General features: G+C 56.0%; 3 protein-coding genes across 5 annotated transcripts; 1 reads left to right on the forward strand and 2 right to left on the reverse strand.

Annotated features, from left to right (window-relative positions):
- Positions 1-699: 699 nt before the first annotated feature.
- On the reverse strand, positions 700-3,254 carry LOC101142075 (uncharacterized protein NDUFV1-DT). 2 transcript variants are annotated; one of them, XM_055354633.2, is made up of 2 exons: positions 3,115-3,254; positions 700-2,507 (listed from the first exon to the last, which is right to left on the reverse strand). In XM_055354633.2, exon 2 carries the CDS (start codon positions 1,625-1,627, stop codon positions 815-817), a length of 813 nt encoding a protein of 270 aa, XP_055210608.1. In that variant the 5' UTR covers positions 1,628-2,507; positions 3,115-3,254; the 3' UTR covers positions 700-814. The 2 variants fall into 2 exon arrangements, with proteins under 2 accessions (XP_055210608.1, XP_063549341.1); XM_063693271.1 differs by having other exon boundaries at positions 3,070-3,254.
- A 269-nt stretch (positions 3,255-3,523) lies between these two features.
- On the forward strand, positions 3,524-8,977 carry NDUFV1 (NADH:ubiquinone oxidoreductase core subunit V1). Its single transcript, NM_001279544.1, has 10 exons — positions 3,524-3,595; positions 4,919-5,001; positions 5,075-5,245; positions 5,975-6,158; positions 6,903-7,092; positions 7,510-7,722; positions 7,922-8,088; positions 8,416-8,497; positions 8,639-8,784; positions 8,891-8,977. The coding sequence occupies exons 1-10, from the start codon at positions 3,524-3,526 to the stop codon at positions 8,975-8,977; spliced, it is 1,395 nt and encodes a 464-aa protein (NP_001266473.1).
- A 200-nt stretch (positions 8,978-9,177) lies between these two features.
- Positions 9,178-15,906, reverse strand: LOC101150161 (double C2-like domain-containing protein gamma). Of its 2 annotated transcripts, none has more exons than XM_055354635.2 (6): positions 12,146-12,433; positions 11,818-11,927; positions 11,600-11,735; positions 11,416-11,466; positions 10,046-10,132; positions 9,178-9,660 (listed from the first exon to the last, which is right to left on the reverse strand). In XM_055354635.2, exons 1-6 carry the CDS (start codon positions 12,188-12,190, stop codon positions 9,589-9,591), a joined length of 501 nt encoding a protein of 166 aa, XP_055210610.1. In that variant the 5' UTR covers positions 12,191-12,433; the 3' UTR covers positions 9,178-9,588. The 2 variants fall into 2 exon arrangements, with proteins under 2 accessions (XP_055210610.1, XP_055210609.1); XM_055354634.2 differs by adding an exon at positions 12,539-15,906 and having other exon boundaries at positions 9,579-10,132; positions 12,146-12,217.
- Between the last annotated feature and the right edge of the window lie 620 nt (positions 15,907-16,526).

The following is a 16,526-nucleotide window of genomic DNA, read 5'->3' on the forward strand; positions in this document are numbered from 1 at the left end:
TAAATATTAAAAAAAAAATCAGCTAGAAACAGTAACAGGTATTGTCAGGATGGTCATAAAATGTTATTACTTTCTTCTTGCTTTTTTGATATTTCTTCAATTTCAAACACAGGAAAAAAATTGATGTTTTTCATTTTTCAAATATAATATTTGATTACAATATTGAGTAAGTCCCTCCCTTGAGAAGCTCTGTGCTGGGGGTTGGGGTAGATCTGATCGTGCCTTACTCACACTGGGCCTGACAATAGGTGCTCAAGATAGTTGTATGGGGTTGTTGTAGGACCAACAGGTTTGTATGCCCATATGTATGCAGTAACAGACCAATTACACTGAGATAGCAGGGTTTGCAGCAGAGAAAGAGTTTAATGATTGCAGGGCACCAAGTTTGGAGATGGGAGGAGACCTTCAAATCCATCTCCCCAAGGAGTTTTGGACTGAATTTTTTAAGGAGATTGTGGAGGGCAAGGGGCTGGAAATTTGGGATTGTTGATTGCCTAAGCAAGGGGCATGAAATAATTGGGATTGGAAACCGCATTCTTTGGTGAGCCAGCTCCTCATGGGGACCAGTTGAGTCAGTAGTTTTATCAGCATGCAGGATCTGAAGGAATACTTCAAAAGGAAAATTTAACATTTCATGTTCAAGTTGTTATTTATACAGCAGTTAAGGGCAGCTATAATCTAGGGTCTTTGTCACTCCGGGACAACAGGCACCAACCAGCCATGAGGAAGCAGGTCAGAGAGCAGCTGACCTCATGATGAATGCTGAGTATGCTGCAGGCTTGGTTTATTTTCATCTTTTCCCCCTACTTCTTCCCTAATTGGTTTTATAAAGTTTATAGGGACGGTTGTAGGGTGGTTGCAGAAAGCTTCCTGGGGGACGTGACGTCCAAAGGGCTCCTAGGAGGACTAGGGCCAAGTTGGGAGGAAGACAGATCCTCTGGTGCAGATCCAGCTTGTATGGGCAAAGCCAGAGGAGCTGGAACTGGGGAGGTTGACAGGTGGCTGCACAAAGGACCTTGAATGCCAGGCCAAAGGGTCTTGAGCTTTGTTCTGAGGGCAGTGGGGAACCACAAAAACTCTCAGGCAGGAAAGGGGCAAAACGGGTCTGAGATTTATAATAATCCCACTGTTCCATGTTTGCAGAGAAGGGGCTGGAGGAGCCAACATGTGAGGGTGGGAGGCCCCAAGGATACATTGTTAATTTCAGGTGAGAGATGACAGGGCCACAGCCATCTATCACTGTGCAGGGAATGTTTGGAAGGTAAAGTTGACCAGATAGACACAGTGGATGTGGGGCCAGTGGGACAGGGAGGAGCCCTTGATACCTCTTGGCTTGTGGCCTGGAGGCTGGCTGGGGAGGCTGATACACAGAGTGACACAGGATGGGATGGGTGCTGAGGAGGTGACAGCCAGGACCTGAGATGCTGCAGAGAAGGCTCCTGGGAGATGACATCGGAGTGGATCTCCTTCTTCGCTTGAGAAGCCTGGCAAGTAGGTGCTCCAGTGGGTGGGGACCAGTGGGGGATTTGTTGTTAGGAGACCTCAGGCCGAGTTCTGGCAGTTGTGTCATCCTGGGCAGGCCACTCAGCAATGCTGATACCCTGCTTCTGAAAACAGGGCTCATCATTCCTGAGGCTGGAGTTTTGGAGGATTAAGGAGGTAACACATGGCAAGTGCTTGGCCCAGAGCCTGGCACTGAATGAACAGAGGATCCTTCCCTCACTCTCCATTTTCCATCCCCCCCCATGCCCAGCATCTCCTGTCCCCAGCATCCCCAACCTGCCTCTCCCTCGGCCTGTATTCCTTTGACCCAGTTAGAGACAGATGAGGAAGGAATCCACCCGCTGGCTCTGACCTGCCCCCCTTCTTCTGCCCCAAAGGGAGGGATCTGAGGACTCAGGTCTGAGCCCGGATTAGCTGTGTAATCCCCAGCTTTTCCTAGGCAACCTCTTTCCCTGACCAAGAGAGGGGGCCTGCGGCTGGCAGCCAGGACTCTGGGGCTCTGGGCCTGATACTACTCTATCTGTCTGGGAAACCTCAGACAGGGAAGAGATTTCTTGGTGCCTCTCTTGGGAATGTCACTGATGTCCACAGTGACTGTCACATGCGTGTCAGTTGTTCTGTGGGTTTGCTGTGTGCGGGGCACTGTGGAAGGGAAGAAAGGCCTAGATTCCAGTCCAGCTCCACCACTCAGCAGCTTCATGCCCACAGACAAAGGACAAAATCCCCCTGAGCCTCAGTTTTTTCGTGGACAAAATGGAGTGAACACCTTGTGGGGCTGCTGTGGGGTATGTGAGAAAATAGCTGCAAAGGAGTTTTGTAAACAGCACGTTTTAGAGAGATCAGGAAGGATGATTACAGCACAAAAGAACAGAGATGGTTCCTCCCCATGAGGACTGTAAAAGAGCTGGGGAGAGCAGGCCAAAAAGGTCACTCTTATCACGAGGACCACAGCAGAGGGTTCCAGGAAACTGAAAAAGACGAGTTCATCAGGCTTCCAAGACCTCCTGGGAAGGCAAAGGACAGAGGGACCTCCTCAGGTCAGGGGAAAACCGAGGGAGGGGGACAGCCACACAAACGCCCTAAAGTCTAATGACGGCAGAAAGGGGTCTTGGGGGACGGGGGTGGGGTTCACAGCAGTGGCCTGGGCGTGATGACCCTGGCGAAGGACGGGGTTGCAGAGCCCTTAAATCCTGGACCAGTGGCTGATTCCAAAGGCAGCAGGGACCATGCCAGGATTTTGGGCAGAAGCAGAAAGTGCTGGACTCTCCTGACAAGAGCTGAGAGAACTCAGCGGCGCCAGCAAGAGTATGTGCCGTGCACTGACCATCTGCATCCTCTCTGCCTCACCCCAGCCTAGGATTCCGTGACAGGCCCTCCGGGAAGATCTCCGCGAACAACCCCCTGCCTTGGAGTCTGCAATCCTTCCTCGAGCACACGGACGCCCGGGGTGGGGAAGCCCACAGTCTGGCAGGGCTCGCACTGGGCAGAATAATTGCAACGTAGTCATGAGGATCGGGCTATGACCTGCCTGACTTTTCACTCCTCCCATGATACACCGATGCATACCGCAGGTGCACACTAAACGCCGAATCTATAGAAAGTGGAACACACCAGGACCCAGCAGAAGGCGACATGCGAGGTTTGTTTACTTGTGGCATCAAAGGCTGGGAGCCGGCGGGCGTAATCCACGAAGTGAAGCGGGCTAAGGAGGGAGCGAAAGAGCGAGCGGTGGGGACAGCCGCCGCTAAATGCCAGCCCGGCGGAGGGAGAAAGGCGGACCCCAGGCCGGTGGGACCACATCTCCCAGAAGCCCCGGCGCCAAGGCACTGGCCTCTCAGTCCTCCCCCGATGAGGCGGGGCCGCTGGCGAAGTTGAAGGGGCGCAGCGATACCGGTGCGCGGCGCTGGCGTCGGGCGCGTGACGTCTTTCCTGCGCGCCACCTAGCGTCTCTATCGCGCCAGTTCTTCAGCCTCAGTGCTGTGAAGGTGACAGCGTGAGGTGACCCATCTGGCCCCCCGCGATGCTGGCAACACGGCGGCTGCTCAGCTGGTCGCTTCCCGCGCGGGTATCTGTGCGTTTCAGCGGCGATACGGTGAGGCCCGGCCTGGCTGGGGCCACGGGTGTTCGGGGCCGGGTGTCGCGGCCGCGCCTGTGCACGAGCAGTCCCTGGGGTCTGTAGTGGCCTCTGGAGAGCCCTTCTCCCCAGGCCAGGCGGGAAGGCCCCCGCTCCGGCCTGGTTGAAGTAGGGGAACGGGTCCCAACGCGGGGCCGACTCGCTTGGCTCTCTGACTTGCTGGCTTCTCTTGTTTTACAGTCCTCTGCCTGGCGGAAGTTTTGCAGGTTATGAAGCGCCCTAGTCTTTCATTCCCTCCTTGTCACAGCCTTGTAGGGCGTGAAGGGGTCATTGCCCCATTTAGGGATGCACACCTCCTGATTTCCCGTCCACTGCTCTGCGCCCTGAGGTGGCTGAAAAGTGCTCTTAAAAGGATGGGAATCCCGTCGCCCTCAGCTGGTGCGCTCTCCACTGGGTCGTGGGGCTCCTCATTTCATTCTAAGTGAGCCCCTCCATCACCTGTGTGTTAAGGAGGCATTTCTTTCCCATCAGTAAACACATTTCGCCTCTTCGGCCGAGGTAGGAATATAAAAGGCCCCTGGCCTACCCAAGTTTTGGTCCAACAGGGGAGCCAGGCCGGGAAAGGGCCAAGCCGCCACACTCGGCTTGTGGGGCGGTGTGGTGCCGTGATGCAGCTGTGGGTTTGGCCACCGACAGACCTGGGCTCAAATTGGACCTGCTGCTTTTGACTGTGAGACCTTCCATAAGCTCCTTTTGCTCCAAGCCTCAGTTTTCTCTTCTGTGAAACAGAGAAAATCGTTCCTATCAGAGTTCTTATGAGGATGAAATGGGATTTGGGATGTAAAATGCTTCCATCCAGTAACTGCTAAACAAAATGCTTACTAATGGCCGGGCGCGGTGGCTCACGCCTGTAATCCCAGCACTTTGGGAGGCTGAGGCGGGCGGATCGCTTGAGGTCAAGAGTTCGAGACCAGCCTGGCCAATATGGTGAAACCCCGTCTCTACTAAAAGTGCAAAAATTACCTGGGCGTGGTGGTGAGTGCCTGTAATCCCAGCTATCCAGAGGCTGAGGCACAAGAATTATTTGAACCTGGGAGGTGGAGGTTGCAGTGAGCTGAGATTATGCCACTGCACTCCAGCCTAGGCAAAAGAGCAAGAGTCTGTCTCAAAAAAAAAAAACAAATGCTTACTAAGTGGCAGTGGTAGCTATGATGCTATAGATGCTTCCCTAGCCCTAGCCCAGCCCCTCCTAAATAGGGAGACCCAAGATTCTGTAGCTTCTGGCCCAATCCCTCATGGCCCCAGAGCACTGCTGGGCCTCCTGACCCTTTGTCTCCCTAGACAGCACCCAAGAAAACCTCATTTGGCTCGCTGAAGGATGAAGACCGGATTTTCACCAACCTGTATGGCCGCCATGACTGGAGGTGAGACAGTGCCCTTAGTGTGTTGGGTCTCGGAGCAAGGTGTCCCCTTCATTGCCTTCCCTATTCTGTCCAGGCTGAAAGGTGCCCTGAGTCGAGGTGACTGGTACAAGACAAAGGAGATCCTGCTGAAGGGGCCCGACTGGATCCTGGGCGAGATCAAGACATCGGGTTTGCGGGGCCGTGGAGGCGCTGGCTTCCCCACTGGCCTCAAGTGGAGCTTCATGAATAAGCCCTCAGATGGCAGGTGTGTGTGTGGGGGCGGGGCAGATGTGGCTGTGGGAGAGACCTTGGGGGTGGCTGGGGTTTCCCTGGGCCTTTGGGCTCTTTCCTTAGAAACTTAGCATGAATGAGGTGGGCACATGTTCCCAGGCCTTAAATGGATGGGACTGACTCTGTGGACTTCCACAGGGGAGACTTATGTAGCAGAATCAACGCATGATTTTGACTCAGGCAGACTTAGTTCAAATCCTAGCTCTGTCTCCTAATCATAGAGGTTTGGGCAATTTCCCGGCCTTTGTGAACATTAGCTTCCTCTTTGTAAATAGGTACAGTGATACCATGCAAGGATTAAAGAGATAATGTTCATACAGCTTTTGGCCTGTATGCTGGTTGGCACATAAAGCAAATGATAAATGTCACCTGCTTTACCTCCTTTTGATGGTAGAGCTTGAGGAATGCTCTTTGTCACCAAGAGTAGAATCTGGCTCTCAGGGGCAGACACAAGGAGAGATGTTTGGATGAGCTGAATGAAGACCTTTCTTGTGGTCATAGCCACCCAAAGACAGAATAGGCAGTGAGCTCCCTGTCATTGGTGGTGAGCAAGCAGAGCCCCTGGGACATGTTGGGAGGGCAGTAAAGGATTGGCTGTCAGAGGAGACATCTTTGAGGCCTCCCTGGGTGGAGTGGGGTGGCATGGAGTTGAAGACCCAGTCCTGGTGGCCCTGTAGCCTGTCTGACCTGTGGGCCCCTGCAGGCCCAAGTATCTGGTGGTGAACGCAGATGAGGGGGAGCCGGGCACCTGCAAGGACCGGGAGATCTTACGCCATGATCCTCACAAGCTGGTGGAAGGCTGCCTGGTGGGGGGCCGGGCCATGGGCGCCCGCGCCGCCTATATCTACATCCGAGGGGAATTCTACAATGAGGCCTCCAATCTGCAGGTGGGCAGGGAGAGATGTGGACAGATGAGAAGGTGTTCAGTGTGCACTCACACACCTCTCACCCAGCACAGTTGTTCTGAGGTGTTAGTACCTGGTCTGTCAGTGGTTGAACTGGGGGAGTGGTGGCCAGTCCTGCATGCATCCCAAATGGGACTTGGCTCCCAAAGCCTCCTTCCAGGGCTCCTAATGCTGCTGGCGTAAATTTTTTTTTTTTGCTTCAAAAATATAGTATTTTTTATAAAACAAGTAGCAAGAAGAAAAAACCTAAGTGGAACTACGTGTTTAGCAAGAGAGCTGAATAATTATGAATATAAACAATTTCTATTTGGAGAAAATACATTATGTTCATTGCTTGGAACTATGAATAATACTTATATCTGTAGGAAATATAGAAAAATAAAATAGGTTAAGGCAATAAGGATATAGGCAATTACATTTTTATTTTAATTTTATAAAGACTTTTATTTTTCCTTACAGACTAGGGTAGTTAGGAGACCTGATAGTAGCTACTTCGTTTTTATTTTCCTGGCAGCAAAGCAGCTTACTTATGTGTTCCTTCTTGCTTATCTGTTCCAGATCATAGTCAAGTCTTCCAATTCGTTTTACTAAGCTAGCAAAATTTTTTATACCAGGAGCATTAGGAGCTTCACCGTGGGAGGCCTTCAAGGGCTTCATGACTCCTGAAGTTATAGGCTGACTCCTGGGCTGGGGGTGGGCTAGGAAACTCACACCTTTGTCCTGCAGGTGGCCATCCGAGAGGCCTATGAGGCAGGTCTGATTGGCAAGAACGCTTGTGGCTCTGGCTATGATTTTGACGTGTTTGTGGTGCGCGGGGCTGGGGCCTACATCTGTGGAGAGGAGACAGCACTCATCGAGTCCATTGAGGGCAAGCAGGGCAAGCCCCGCCTGAAGCCCCCCTTCCCCGCAGACGTGGGTAAGGCCTGGCGTAACCCTGGGTGTCCTGTGACACCCAGGATCTGGCTAGGCTCCCTTTGGATTGTTCTTAGGGATTTCTGAGTGGCTTCCCGGCTGGGTCCAGATAGAGAGTAGGTTGGCAACAACACACAGGCTCCCCCAGGGCCGCCTGCTGTCCCTCCTCCTGCCTCGGTCCCCGCTGCACCAGTGCTGCTCTGTGGCTCCACCTTCACAGTGCCTGTTCTGAGGCTAAGGGCATGGGGTGAACAAGGCAATGAGGCATCTCTGGAGTTTGGGGTCCAGCAGGGATAAGAATGATAAGGGGATATTAGAGAAGGGGCTCTGCCATGGGAGCAGGACCCTGGGACACACCTCCCTGCCAGGAAACTTGCCCCACCCCCTAGCAGCCACCAGTTCTCTTCCCATTTCCCTGAAGGAGTGTTTGGCTGCCCCACAACTGTGGCCAACGTGGAGACAGTGGCAGTGTCCCCCACAATCTGCCGCCGTGGAGGTACCTGGTTTTCTGGCTTTGGCAGAGAACGCAACTCAGGCACCAAACTATTCAACATCTCTGGCCATGTCAACCACCCTTGCACTGTGGAGGAGGAGATGTCTGTGCCCTTGAAAGAACTGATTGAGAAGCATGCTGGTAAGGCCTGGGGCCAGCCAGGTGGGGGAGGGGGGGGTGCGCAGTGGGGGCAGGTGTCCACAAAGAGAGCCTGGGCGGGATGGCTCAGGAGACGGGGCTGGGTCTAGGGGCTGACTAAGGGCCTGGGCTCAGGACTAGGCAGGTGTGCCGGCCCCAGCCCTGACCATGCATCCCTTTGGGGACTGACTTGGGGCCCCAGGGGGTGTCACGGGCGGCTGGGAAAACCTCCTTGCTGTGATCCCTGGCGGCTCGTCTACCCCACTGATCCCCAAGTCTGTGTGTGAGACGGTGCTGATGGACTTCGACGCGCTGGTGCAGGCACAGACAGGCCTGGGCACAGCCGCGGTGATCGTCATGGACCGCTCGGTAAGGGTTCACACACCAGCCCCAGTCCCTGCCCTCCTGGTTGCTGTCTCCCTCCCTGGGCCTCCCAGAAAACCCTCTTGCCAGCACTCAGGTCTCAGTTCCTGCAGCCTGAGATAAAGCAAGGTGGAAGAGGAGGGAGGAAGGCTGCTCTGAGGCAAATACCCCGGAGTCTGGGCAGCACAGGGGGCCCAGGGAGGCTGGAGGAGGCCAGAACGCTGGGTGGGCTGGGAAGAGCTTCTGGAACTGGGGGAGGGGCTGCTGCTAGGGGGCTGAGGCCCAGGCTTCTGTCTGGCCGTGGGTGCCTGCTAACTGCCCCTTGTCACCCAGACGGACATCGTGAAAGCCATCGCCCGCCTCATTGAGTTCTATAAGCACGAGAGCTGTGGCCAGTGTACCCCATGCCGTGAGGGTGAGCATCGGACAGGTTGGGGACTTGCTTGCTGTGGCTTCATTTAACCTCCACCCCACCACGTGGCCTGCAGCCCTCAAGCTCCGCCCCACATCCTGGCTGGGGAGATCATCAGGCCCTCTCTTGTGGCTGTGGCTGCAGGTGTGGACTGGATGAACAAGGTGATGGCACGTTTCGTGAGGGGGGACGCCCGGCCGGCCGAGATCGACTCCCTGTGGGAGATCAGCAAGCAGATAGAAGGCCATACGATTTGTGCTCTGGGTGACGGGGCCGCCTGGCCTGTGCAGGTATTCACCACCCTTCTGCGTAGCACGGAGGGTGGGTGGCATCAAGGGCCCAGGGTGTTGGGGGATTTTTGGACTCTGTTTCACATGGTACCCCCACCGACCCCAGGGTCTGATCCGCCACTTTCGGCCGGAGCTCGAGGAGCGGATGCAGCGGTTTGCCCAGCAGCATCAGGCCCGGCAGGCTGCCTCTTAGCCCACCACCCTGGCCTGCTGTCCTGCGTCTATCCGTGTGGAATGCTGGACAATAAAGCGAGTGCTGCCCACCCTCCCGCTGCAGCTGCTGTGACTGTGCTCTTTACCCTTTACCCAGCACACGATCCTCAAGGGTGGGAGGGGAGAACAGGGTTCAGTCTGGCCCATGGCCAGAGAAAGGACAGGGTCTCATCTGTCTTGAAGGAGATGTTTATTTCGGCTCCATGATTTGGGGTGGGGTGAATGTGAAAGCGGGGAGAGAGGAAACACCTCTCTGACTTGGGGCTGGGCATGATGGGTAAGGCAGCCCCAGCCTCCATCATTTTTGTGGGGACGTTTCAGGCAGCTGTAGTGGAGGGGCGGCAGGCAGGGCCCATGGGCTAGTCGCTGAGCTGGACAGGCTTGCTGTCCAGCGGGTGCCACAGCTCCAGGCGGTGGTCACTGTGGCCCAGGCACTCAAGCCAGTGCCGCAGGCCCTCCCCACTGGCATGGCTGCCCAGCTGCACCCCGCTTGCCATGGGGGATGGGTCAGGAACTGCCAGGAGCCTACTGGGCCCCCACCCCAGCTCCTCATGTTCCCACTCACCAATGAAGTCATTAGCCGTGCCTAGGTCATAGTCCCACACGGACACCAGCAGCGTTTTCTGGGCCAGCTCCTCCCGTGGGGCCTGAGTAAAAGAATTCCTGCAGGGAGAAGGGCAGAGAGGCGGGAAGGAGGCAGCCTCGGCTCTCCCACAGCTTAAGAAGCAGGCCACGGTAGGGTAGTGGCTCAGCATGTCAAGGCCAGGGTTGGCTGGGACCTGCCTGGCCCTGGCTCACCTCATTGAACTCGGGATTCAGGGTCTTCCTGCGAACACTGGTTTTGAATTTAGATTTCTTCCCTGCATTTGGATGCAGGAAACTGATCGGGGAAGATTGGCGGGTTAGGTGTGGCCCTGGAGAGGTGAGGAGTCACTGCCTTGTCCTCATCTCCCGCCTGCCTACCCCAGTTCACTCACAGGCGCACGAAGGGGTCCGAGTAACCATTGGCATCCATGGGGGCCAGGTGGGCGCAGCTCAGCACACCTACCAGCAAGCCACCCCGCTGAGAGCTGTAGCACAGTGACAGTAGGATGCGCCCACGTTCCTCCCAGGCCACCTCTGTCTCCACCTCCTCCTGCAGGTATAGGCTGAGGTCAGCTCCCATCCAGTCCAAAGCCCACCCCCTTTAGCCTCCGTGCTCTGGGCAGGAAAGCTCAACCTGGCCCCAAAGAAATCAGGGGCAACGACTTCATTTCCAATATAGCCACTTGCCCAGTGCCATGGAAGTGGCCCTATGGGTCAGCTGTACCCTCCAGGGCCTGACCAAAGGCGAGGCTTGCTGACCACATGACCAGTCAGATACGTCTGTCATGGAGGGGAAGCGAACTGGCTGACATGCCAGTAGCTCCCTAAGTGGCCTCCCATCCAGTGCGTGTAGCCACCCCTGTAGGCAAGCGGCTCTGAGAGGATGTTCACTTCCCAAGGAGAAGCAGATCTCTTCAAAACCCCACCCTCTTCACCCCCTATTTCCCTGGGGACCAGATGCTGAGTGTCGTTTGTCACACTCTGGGCCCTGGTGCTTCTGAACAGGCTCAGGGAGGAAGCCCGGGGAGGATGCACTGCTCTCACCCGCAGGGTAGGTTTCCATTTGCGGAAAGCCCCACCACCTTGCTCACAGGCGGTTCTCAGGAATGCGGAAGTGCTCTGTGAGCACCCACCATGCTCCGGGCGCTGTTGTGCTTGGGATCTGGGGCAGAGGGTACACAGGGCTGGCGCTGGGTGAAGTGGCCTGTCCATGCCACCTTGGTGGGCTTCAGCCACTTGGGCTTAGCTAATCGACAGCTGCAGCAACTTGTGGCTCCACCAGGGGGCAGGGCACCCAGCACTTTGGGGAGGAGCTGGTAAAGGGCCCCACTGTCAGCCTCCCAGCTGCCTTCCCCACTGACCACAGGGGTTCTAACTAGGTGTTTGGTCTCCAGTGGCATCAAACCCCTGCAGTCACCCTCACTGCCTCCGGGCAAGGGCCTGTCTAGGACAGCCTGCCCCAGGAGTGGCCCCCACACTCCCCTCAGGCCAGACCCCAGCCAGGGAGCCCCACCCATCTGTCCTCTCTTCCACCTCGCCCAGCCTCCCATCTCGGGCCATGGACAAATGCCGCCAGTTTCAGCCTCTGCCTCAAGGCAGGTCTCTGCCCAGCTGCGCCCCCAAGGACTCTGCTTGTCCCAGTGCCCCACAGCTCCTCTGGGCCGCCCTGGCAAGGGAGTCACCCTCACTTTGCCATTGGGTACCTGGCTGTCCCCTGTGACAATGAGGGCTCACAGGGCCTATGAGAGCTGGCCTCAGGTTCCTCCAAGTCCCCTACGCCCCTGCCACCAGGCCTGTCCCCTCATCCCTGCTCAGCCCAGCTGTCCTACCCACCTCATAGAGGGACATGCCGCAGGGTGTGTCCAGGCTCTTGGGCCTCTTGGCCTGAAAGGGCAGAGAGCCCGGTCATCCTAGCCAGATGCTGCCCAGGTCCCCCTCCCTGTTCCTCCCCTCCAGCTCCCCCCATCACAAGCTTCCTGGCCTCTGCAGTCCCACCCTGTGCTCCAGCCCCACTCACCAGCCTCCGCTTCTCCAGACAGATGTCGAAGCTCCTGGCTCGGTTTGGCACCAGCTTCCTCAGGGGCACCCGCAGCTCCCCCAGGGAAGGTGCCTGCCGCTGTCGCCGCAGCCATGGGTCCTCGCACACATACAGCCTGGTGGCCGCCCAGGTCAGACCTGGTCAGGCCAGCCCCATCCCTCTGCTCCACCCCCAGGTGGCCCAGGCCAGATCCTCACCTAAGGGTCTTGCACGCAGCATCCTGGCGGGTGAAGCTGTGATAGGTGAGTGTCTCCTCCCAGACAGGTACCCTCGTGCCCCGAACGGTGCGTGTCCGAAGCTGGCTGGCCTAGGGCCCAAGCAGGGTGGGTCAGGGCCTCCTAGGGCTAAGACCGTCCTGTAACCCCCCACCCTACCTCCCTGGTAGGACCCCCCCACTATTTGCACATCCCAGCAACTGAGACCTAGGCCTTGCGGGGTGGGGAGGAGCCAAGCAGAGCCAAGTGGGTGCTCCAGGCTGGGTGTTCCACCAGAGGGCAGCAGTGGGGGCCTGGGGCTTGCCCTCACCTTGCTGGCCCCTGGCAGCAAATTGGCTTTGACATAGGCATCCATGGAGCCTGAGGCCAATGGCTTGAGGCCCTGGGAACAGACAGTGGGTATGAGACAGGCCCGTGGCCCAGCCCTCTGTCCCAGGAACACCCACCCCCATCCTCACCTTGGCACGATGAGCCGTGCAATGCAGGGCACTGTTGTCCACATCAAAAAGTGTGAACTCCAGGGTGCCCAGGGCAGCTAGAGGCAGGTGGAAGGCAGCGTCACCTCCTACCTCAGCTCAGTCTGCCCCCACCCATGACATGTGCTTCCTGCCTTGCCCCTCCATGGCCAGATGGTAGGGACACCCCACTCCCCCTCCTGGCTGGGCTGAGCTCAGGGTGTCCCCCTCTTCCCGCCCCTACTCACTGCTGTCGTCTGAGTCTCCTTCTGGCTCTGGGTCGGGCTGCAGCTGGGGTGCAGAGCGGATGGTGGACGCCGCTGCGGGGTGCAGATCCGGAGGGTGCAGGGCAGGCTCCGCAAAAGGGTAAAAGTGCGGGAAGTAGTGGGAGATGAGGCGGATAGGCCGGATGGGGCCCGGGCTCACATCGATGGCCATGTGCTCCTGCATGCTAACCCGGGGAGGCTGCCCACCTGCTGCTGCAGTGCCTGCCATGGGGACCCAGACGGGGGCGGCGGAGACTCAGAGAAATGCCTGAGGACTGGGGCTGGCGGGAACGCACCCGGCCTCGGAAATGGGGTGAAGAAGCATCGCTGATACCATGCAGGGACCTGAGGACAGAGCGCAGGGTTGAGGGAGGGGCCGGGGGAGTCCTCAGCCTGGAGGGTTGTGGCAGGCTTTGGAGGGGACTGGGTGTGTCGGGAGTCAGTCCAGCTCCCGGCCCTTACCGCTCTGGGAGCTACTTCACCCAGTGTGAGTCGCTGCTGCTGGTAGTGGGTACGCACTCTTGAGGGCAGAGCCCGTGACTGCTGTGTCCCCAGTGAGTGAGGGTGACCCAGAGCTCAGAACCCTCTCAGAGCTCCTTCCTAGCGCTGGGGCTCAGCTTCCCTCCTCCCTCTGCCCCCTTCACACTTTGTCAAAGGGAGTTATTTTTACCACCATCATGTGGCCCTGCTCCCAGGTGAGGAGGCTGGAGGGCCGGAGGTGACAGAGGGCTGTGGAGGTGATAAGTGGTTTGTGGGAAGGAGGGAGCACACAGGAGGAGGGGAGGGGGTGCATGGGAAGGTGGGAGGGGAGGGAGGTCTGGGGAGGAGAGGAGGGGAGCCACAGGAGGGGGCCCCTGTGATGGAGCCCTGTGGGGGTGGCCAGTTTACACTCTGAAACATGAACAAGATCATCCCACCTCCACCCCTGCTTGGAATAAAATCTGAACCCTTTGGTGAGGCACGGCCCCTTTTCACCTCACCAAGGAGTGTCCTCTTGGCATCTCACAGTAATGGCCCGCTCCCCTCCCAAACTGGGCCACCCTCCCTGCCCTTTGACCTGACCACTCCTACTCACCTTTGGTTTCTGGGTCACCCCCTGCAGGGGATCTTGGCTGGTTTTAACCATCCAGCATTCCCTCTCCTCTCTTCTCCCCAGTTATTCTTTTAATTTTTAATCAACATAACCATAGGTGTGTATGGGGTACAATATGGTGTTCTGATGTGATATGTGTAGAAATGTGATTTCTACAATATGCATTGTAGAAAGAGTCAGTCAGGCTAATGAAAAAAAGAACACTTAAAATGTGCTCTTCAGGCAACTGTGAAATACACAAGGCGCTATTGTTAGGGATGTTTGTCATGCTGTGCAACAGGGCCTTCAGCTTACTCTTCCTGACTGGAACTTTGTACCCTAAGAGTAATGTCTCCCCTCTCCCCATCCCTAGTCCCCTACTCTCCAGCCCCTGGTGACCACCATTCTCTCTGCTTCTAGGAGTTCAACTTTTTCAGATTCCACATAAAAATCAGACCTTATAGTATTCGTCTTTCTGTGCCTAGCTTATTTCACTTAGCATATCGTCCTCTGGGTTCATCCATGTTGTCACAAATGATAGAATGTCCATCTTTGTTAAGGCTGAACAGTATAGACAGACCATCCTATCCATCCGTCTGATGCTGGGCAGTCAGGTTGCTGCCGTGTCTTAGCTGTTGTGAATGGCACTGCAGTGAACACGGAGGCAGATACCTCTTCAGCATGCTGACTTCAAATCCTGTGGTTACTACCCACAAGTGGGGTTGCTGGATCACACGGTAGCTCTATTTTTAGTGTTCTAAGGGACTGCCATATGATTTTCCAAAATGGCTGTGCTTATTTACCTTCCCACAAACAGCACATAAGGCTTCCCTTTCCTCCACATCCTCACGAGCATTTGTTGTCTCCCATGGTTTGGTAGTAGCTTTTCTAACAGGTGTGAGGTGGTATCTCATTGAGATTTTAACTTGTATTTCCTTCACGATTAGCGATGTTGAGCATTTTTTCACGTGTCTTTTGAGAAATGTATGTTCAGGTCCTTTGCCCATGTTTAAATGGGGATATTTGTTTCTTGAGTTCCTTGTTTCTTTTGGATATTAGCCCCCTTATCAGGTGCATGGTTTACAAAGATTTTCTCCTATCCTGTAGTCTCTCTCTTCACTTTGTTGTTTCTTTTGCTGTGCAGAAGCTTTTTAGTCAGGTGCCATCCCATTTGTCTGTTTTTGCTTTTGATGCCTTTGCTTTTGGGGTCCTATCCAAGAAATCATTGCCCAGACCAATGTCTAGAACTTTCCCCATATGTTTCCTTCAAGTAGTGTTACCATTGCAGGTTTTTTTTTTTTTTTCCTTTAAGATAGGATCTCACTCTGTCGCCCAGGCTGGAGTGCAGTGGCACAATCTCAGTTCACTGCAGCCTCTGCCCCCTGGGCTCAAGCGATCTTCCCCACTCAGCTTCTTGAGTAGTTGGGACTACAGCGTGCACCACCATGCCTGGCTAATTTTTTTGTATTTCTGTACAGACGGGTTTTCACTACATTGGCCAGGCCGGTCTTGAACTCCTGAAGTCATGGTGGCCCGCCTTGGCCAACCAAAGTGCTGGGATTACAGGCATGAGCCATTACATCCGGCTCACTTCAGGTTTTTACAGGCCATTTTGAGTTGATTTTTGTCTAAAGTGGGAACCTCAATTGTTCTTTGGGAACCACTGCTTCTCAGTCCAGGGAGTTCCCCCTCCTACCCAGGCAAGCATCCCAGACTCTATCTATCAATGTATTGTAAATCCAACTGAGAGGTGACAGCGTGCGGGCAGTCCTCACAGCCCTCGCTCGCTTGCTCTCAGCGCCTCCTCTGCCTGGGCTCCCACTTTGGCAGCACTTGAGGAGCGCTTCAGCCCACCGCTGCACTGTGGGAGCCCCTTTCTAGGCTGGCCAAGGCCGGAGCCAGCTCCCTCAGCTTGCAGGGAGGTGTGGAGGGAAAGGCGCTGGGAACCGGGGCTGCGCGTGGTGCTTGCGGGCCAGCTGGAGTTCTGGGTGGGCGTGGGCTTGGCGGGCCCTGCACTAGGAGCAGCCAGCCGGCCCTGCTGGCCCCGGGCAATGAGGGGCTTAGCACCCGGGCCAGCGGCTGTGGAGGGTGTACTGGGTCCCCCAGCAGTGCCAGCCCACCGGTGCTGCGCTCGATTTCTCGCCGGGCCTTAGCTGCCTTCCTGCGGGGCAGGGCTCGGGACCTGCAGCCCGCCATGCCTGAGCCTCCCACCCCCTCTGTGGGCTCCTGTGCAGCCCGAGCCTCCCCAATGAGCGCCGCCCCCTGCTCCATGGCACCCAGTCCATCGACCACCCAAGGGTTGAGGAGTGCGGGTGCACGGTGCGGGACTGGCAGGCAGCTCCATCTGCAGCACTGGTGCAGGATCCACTGGGTGAAGCCAGCTGAGCTCCTGAGTCTGGTGAGGATATGGGGAACCTTTGTGTCTAGCTCAGGGATTGTAAATACACCAATCAGCACCCTGTGTCTAGCTCAGGGTTTGTGAATGCACCAGTGGACACTCTGTATCTAGCTACTCTGGTGGGGCCTTGGAGAACCTTTATGTCTAACTCAGGGATTGTAAATACACCAATTGGCACTCTGTATCTAGCTCAAGGTTTGTGAACACACCGATCAGCACCCTGTGTCTAGCTCAGGGTTTGTGAATGCACCAATTGACACTCTGTATTTAGCTACTCTTGGTGGGGACTTGGAGAACCTTTATGTCTAGCTCAGGGATTGTGAATACACCAATCGGCACTCTGTATCTAACTCAAGGTTTGTAAATACACCAGTCAGCACCCTGTGTCTAGCTCAGGGTTTGTGAATGCACCAACGGACACTCTGTATCTAGCTACCCTGGTGGGGACTTGGAGAACCATTGTGTCAACACTCTGTATCTAACTAATCTGGTGGGGATGT

The sequence above is a fragment of the Gorilla gorilla genome, chromosome 9 (genome assembly GCF_029281585.2).
Source record: "Gorilla gorilla gorilla isolate KB3781 chromosome 9, NHGRI_mGorGor1-v2.1_pri, whole genome shotgun sequence".
Lineage (NCBI taxonomy): Eukaryota > Metazoa > Chordata > Mammalia > Primates > Hominidae > Gorilla > Gorilla gorilla.

Bases quoted from the DNA above. Each gene is read 5' to 3' on its own strand.
- LOC101142075 (XM_055354633.2), bottom strand. From the start codon at position 1,627: ATGATGAGCCCTGTTTTCAGAAGCAGGGTATCAGCATTGCTGAGTGGC.
- NDUFV1 (NM_001279544.1), top strand. From the start codon at position 3,524: ATGCTGGCAACACGGCGGCTGCTCAGCTGGTCGCTTCCCGCGCGGGTA. The intron at 5,002-5,074 runs GTGAGACAGTGC...TATTCTGTCCAG, and splicing joins TATGGCCGCCATGACTGGAG to GCTGAAAGGTGCCCTGAGTC. The intron at 7,723-7,921 runs GTAAGGCCTGGG...TTGGGGCCCCAG, and splicing joins ACTGATTGAGAAGCATGCTG to GGGGTGTCACGGGCGGCTGG.
- LOC101150161 (XM_055354634.2), bottom strand. From the start codon at position 12,190: ATGGATGCCTATGTCAAAGCCAATTTGCTGCCAGGGGCCAGCAAG. The intron at 11,736-11,817 runs GTGAGGATCTGG...GGCGGCCACCAG, and splicing joins GCTGCGTGCAAGACCCTTAG to GCTGTATGTGTGCGAGGACC. The intron at 10,133-11,415 runs GTGGGTAGGACA...CTATACCTGCAG, and splicing joins GCGGCATGTCCCTCTATGAG to GAGGAGGTGGAGACAGAGGT.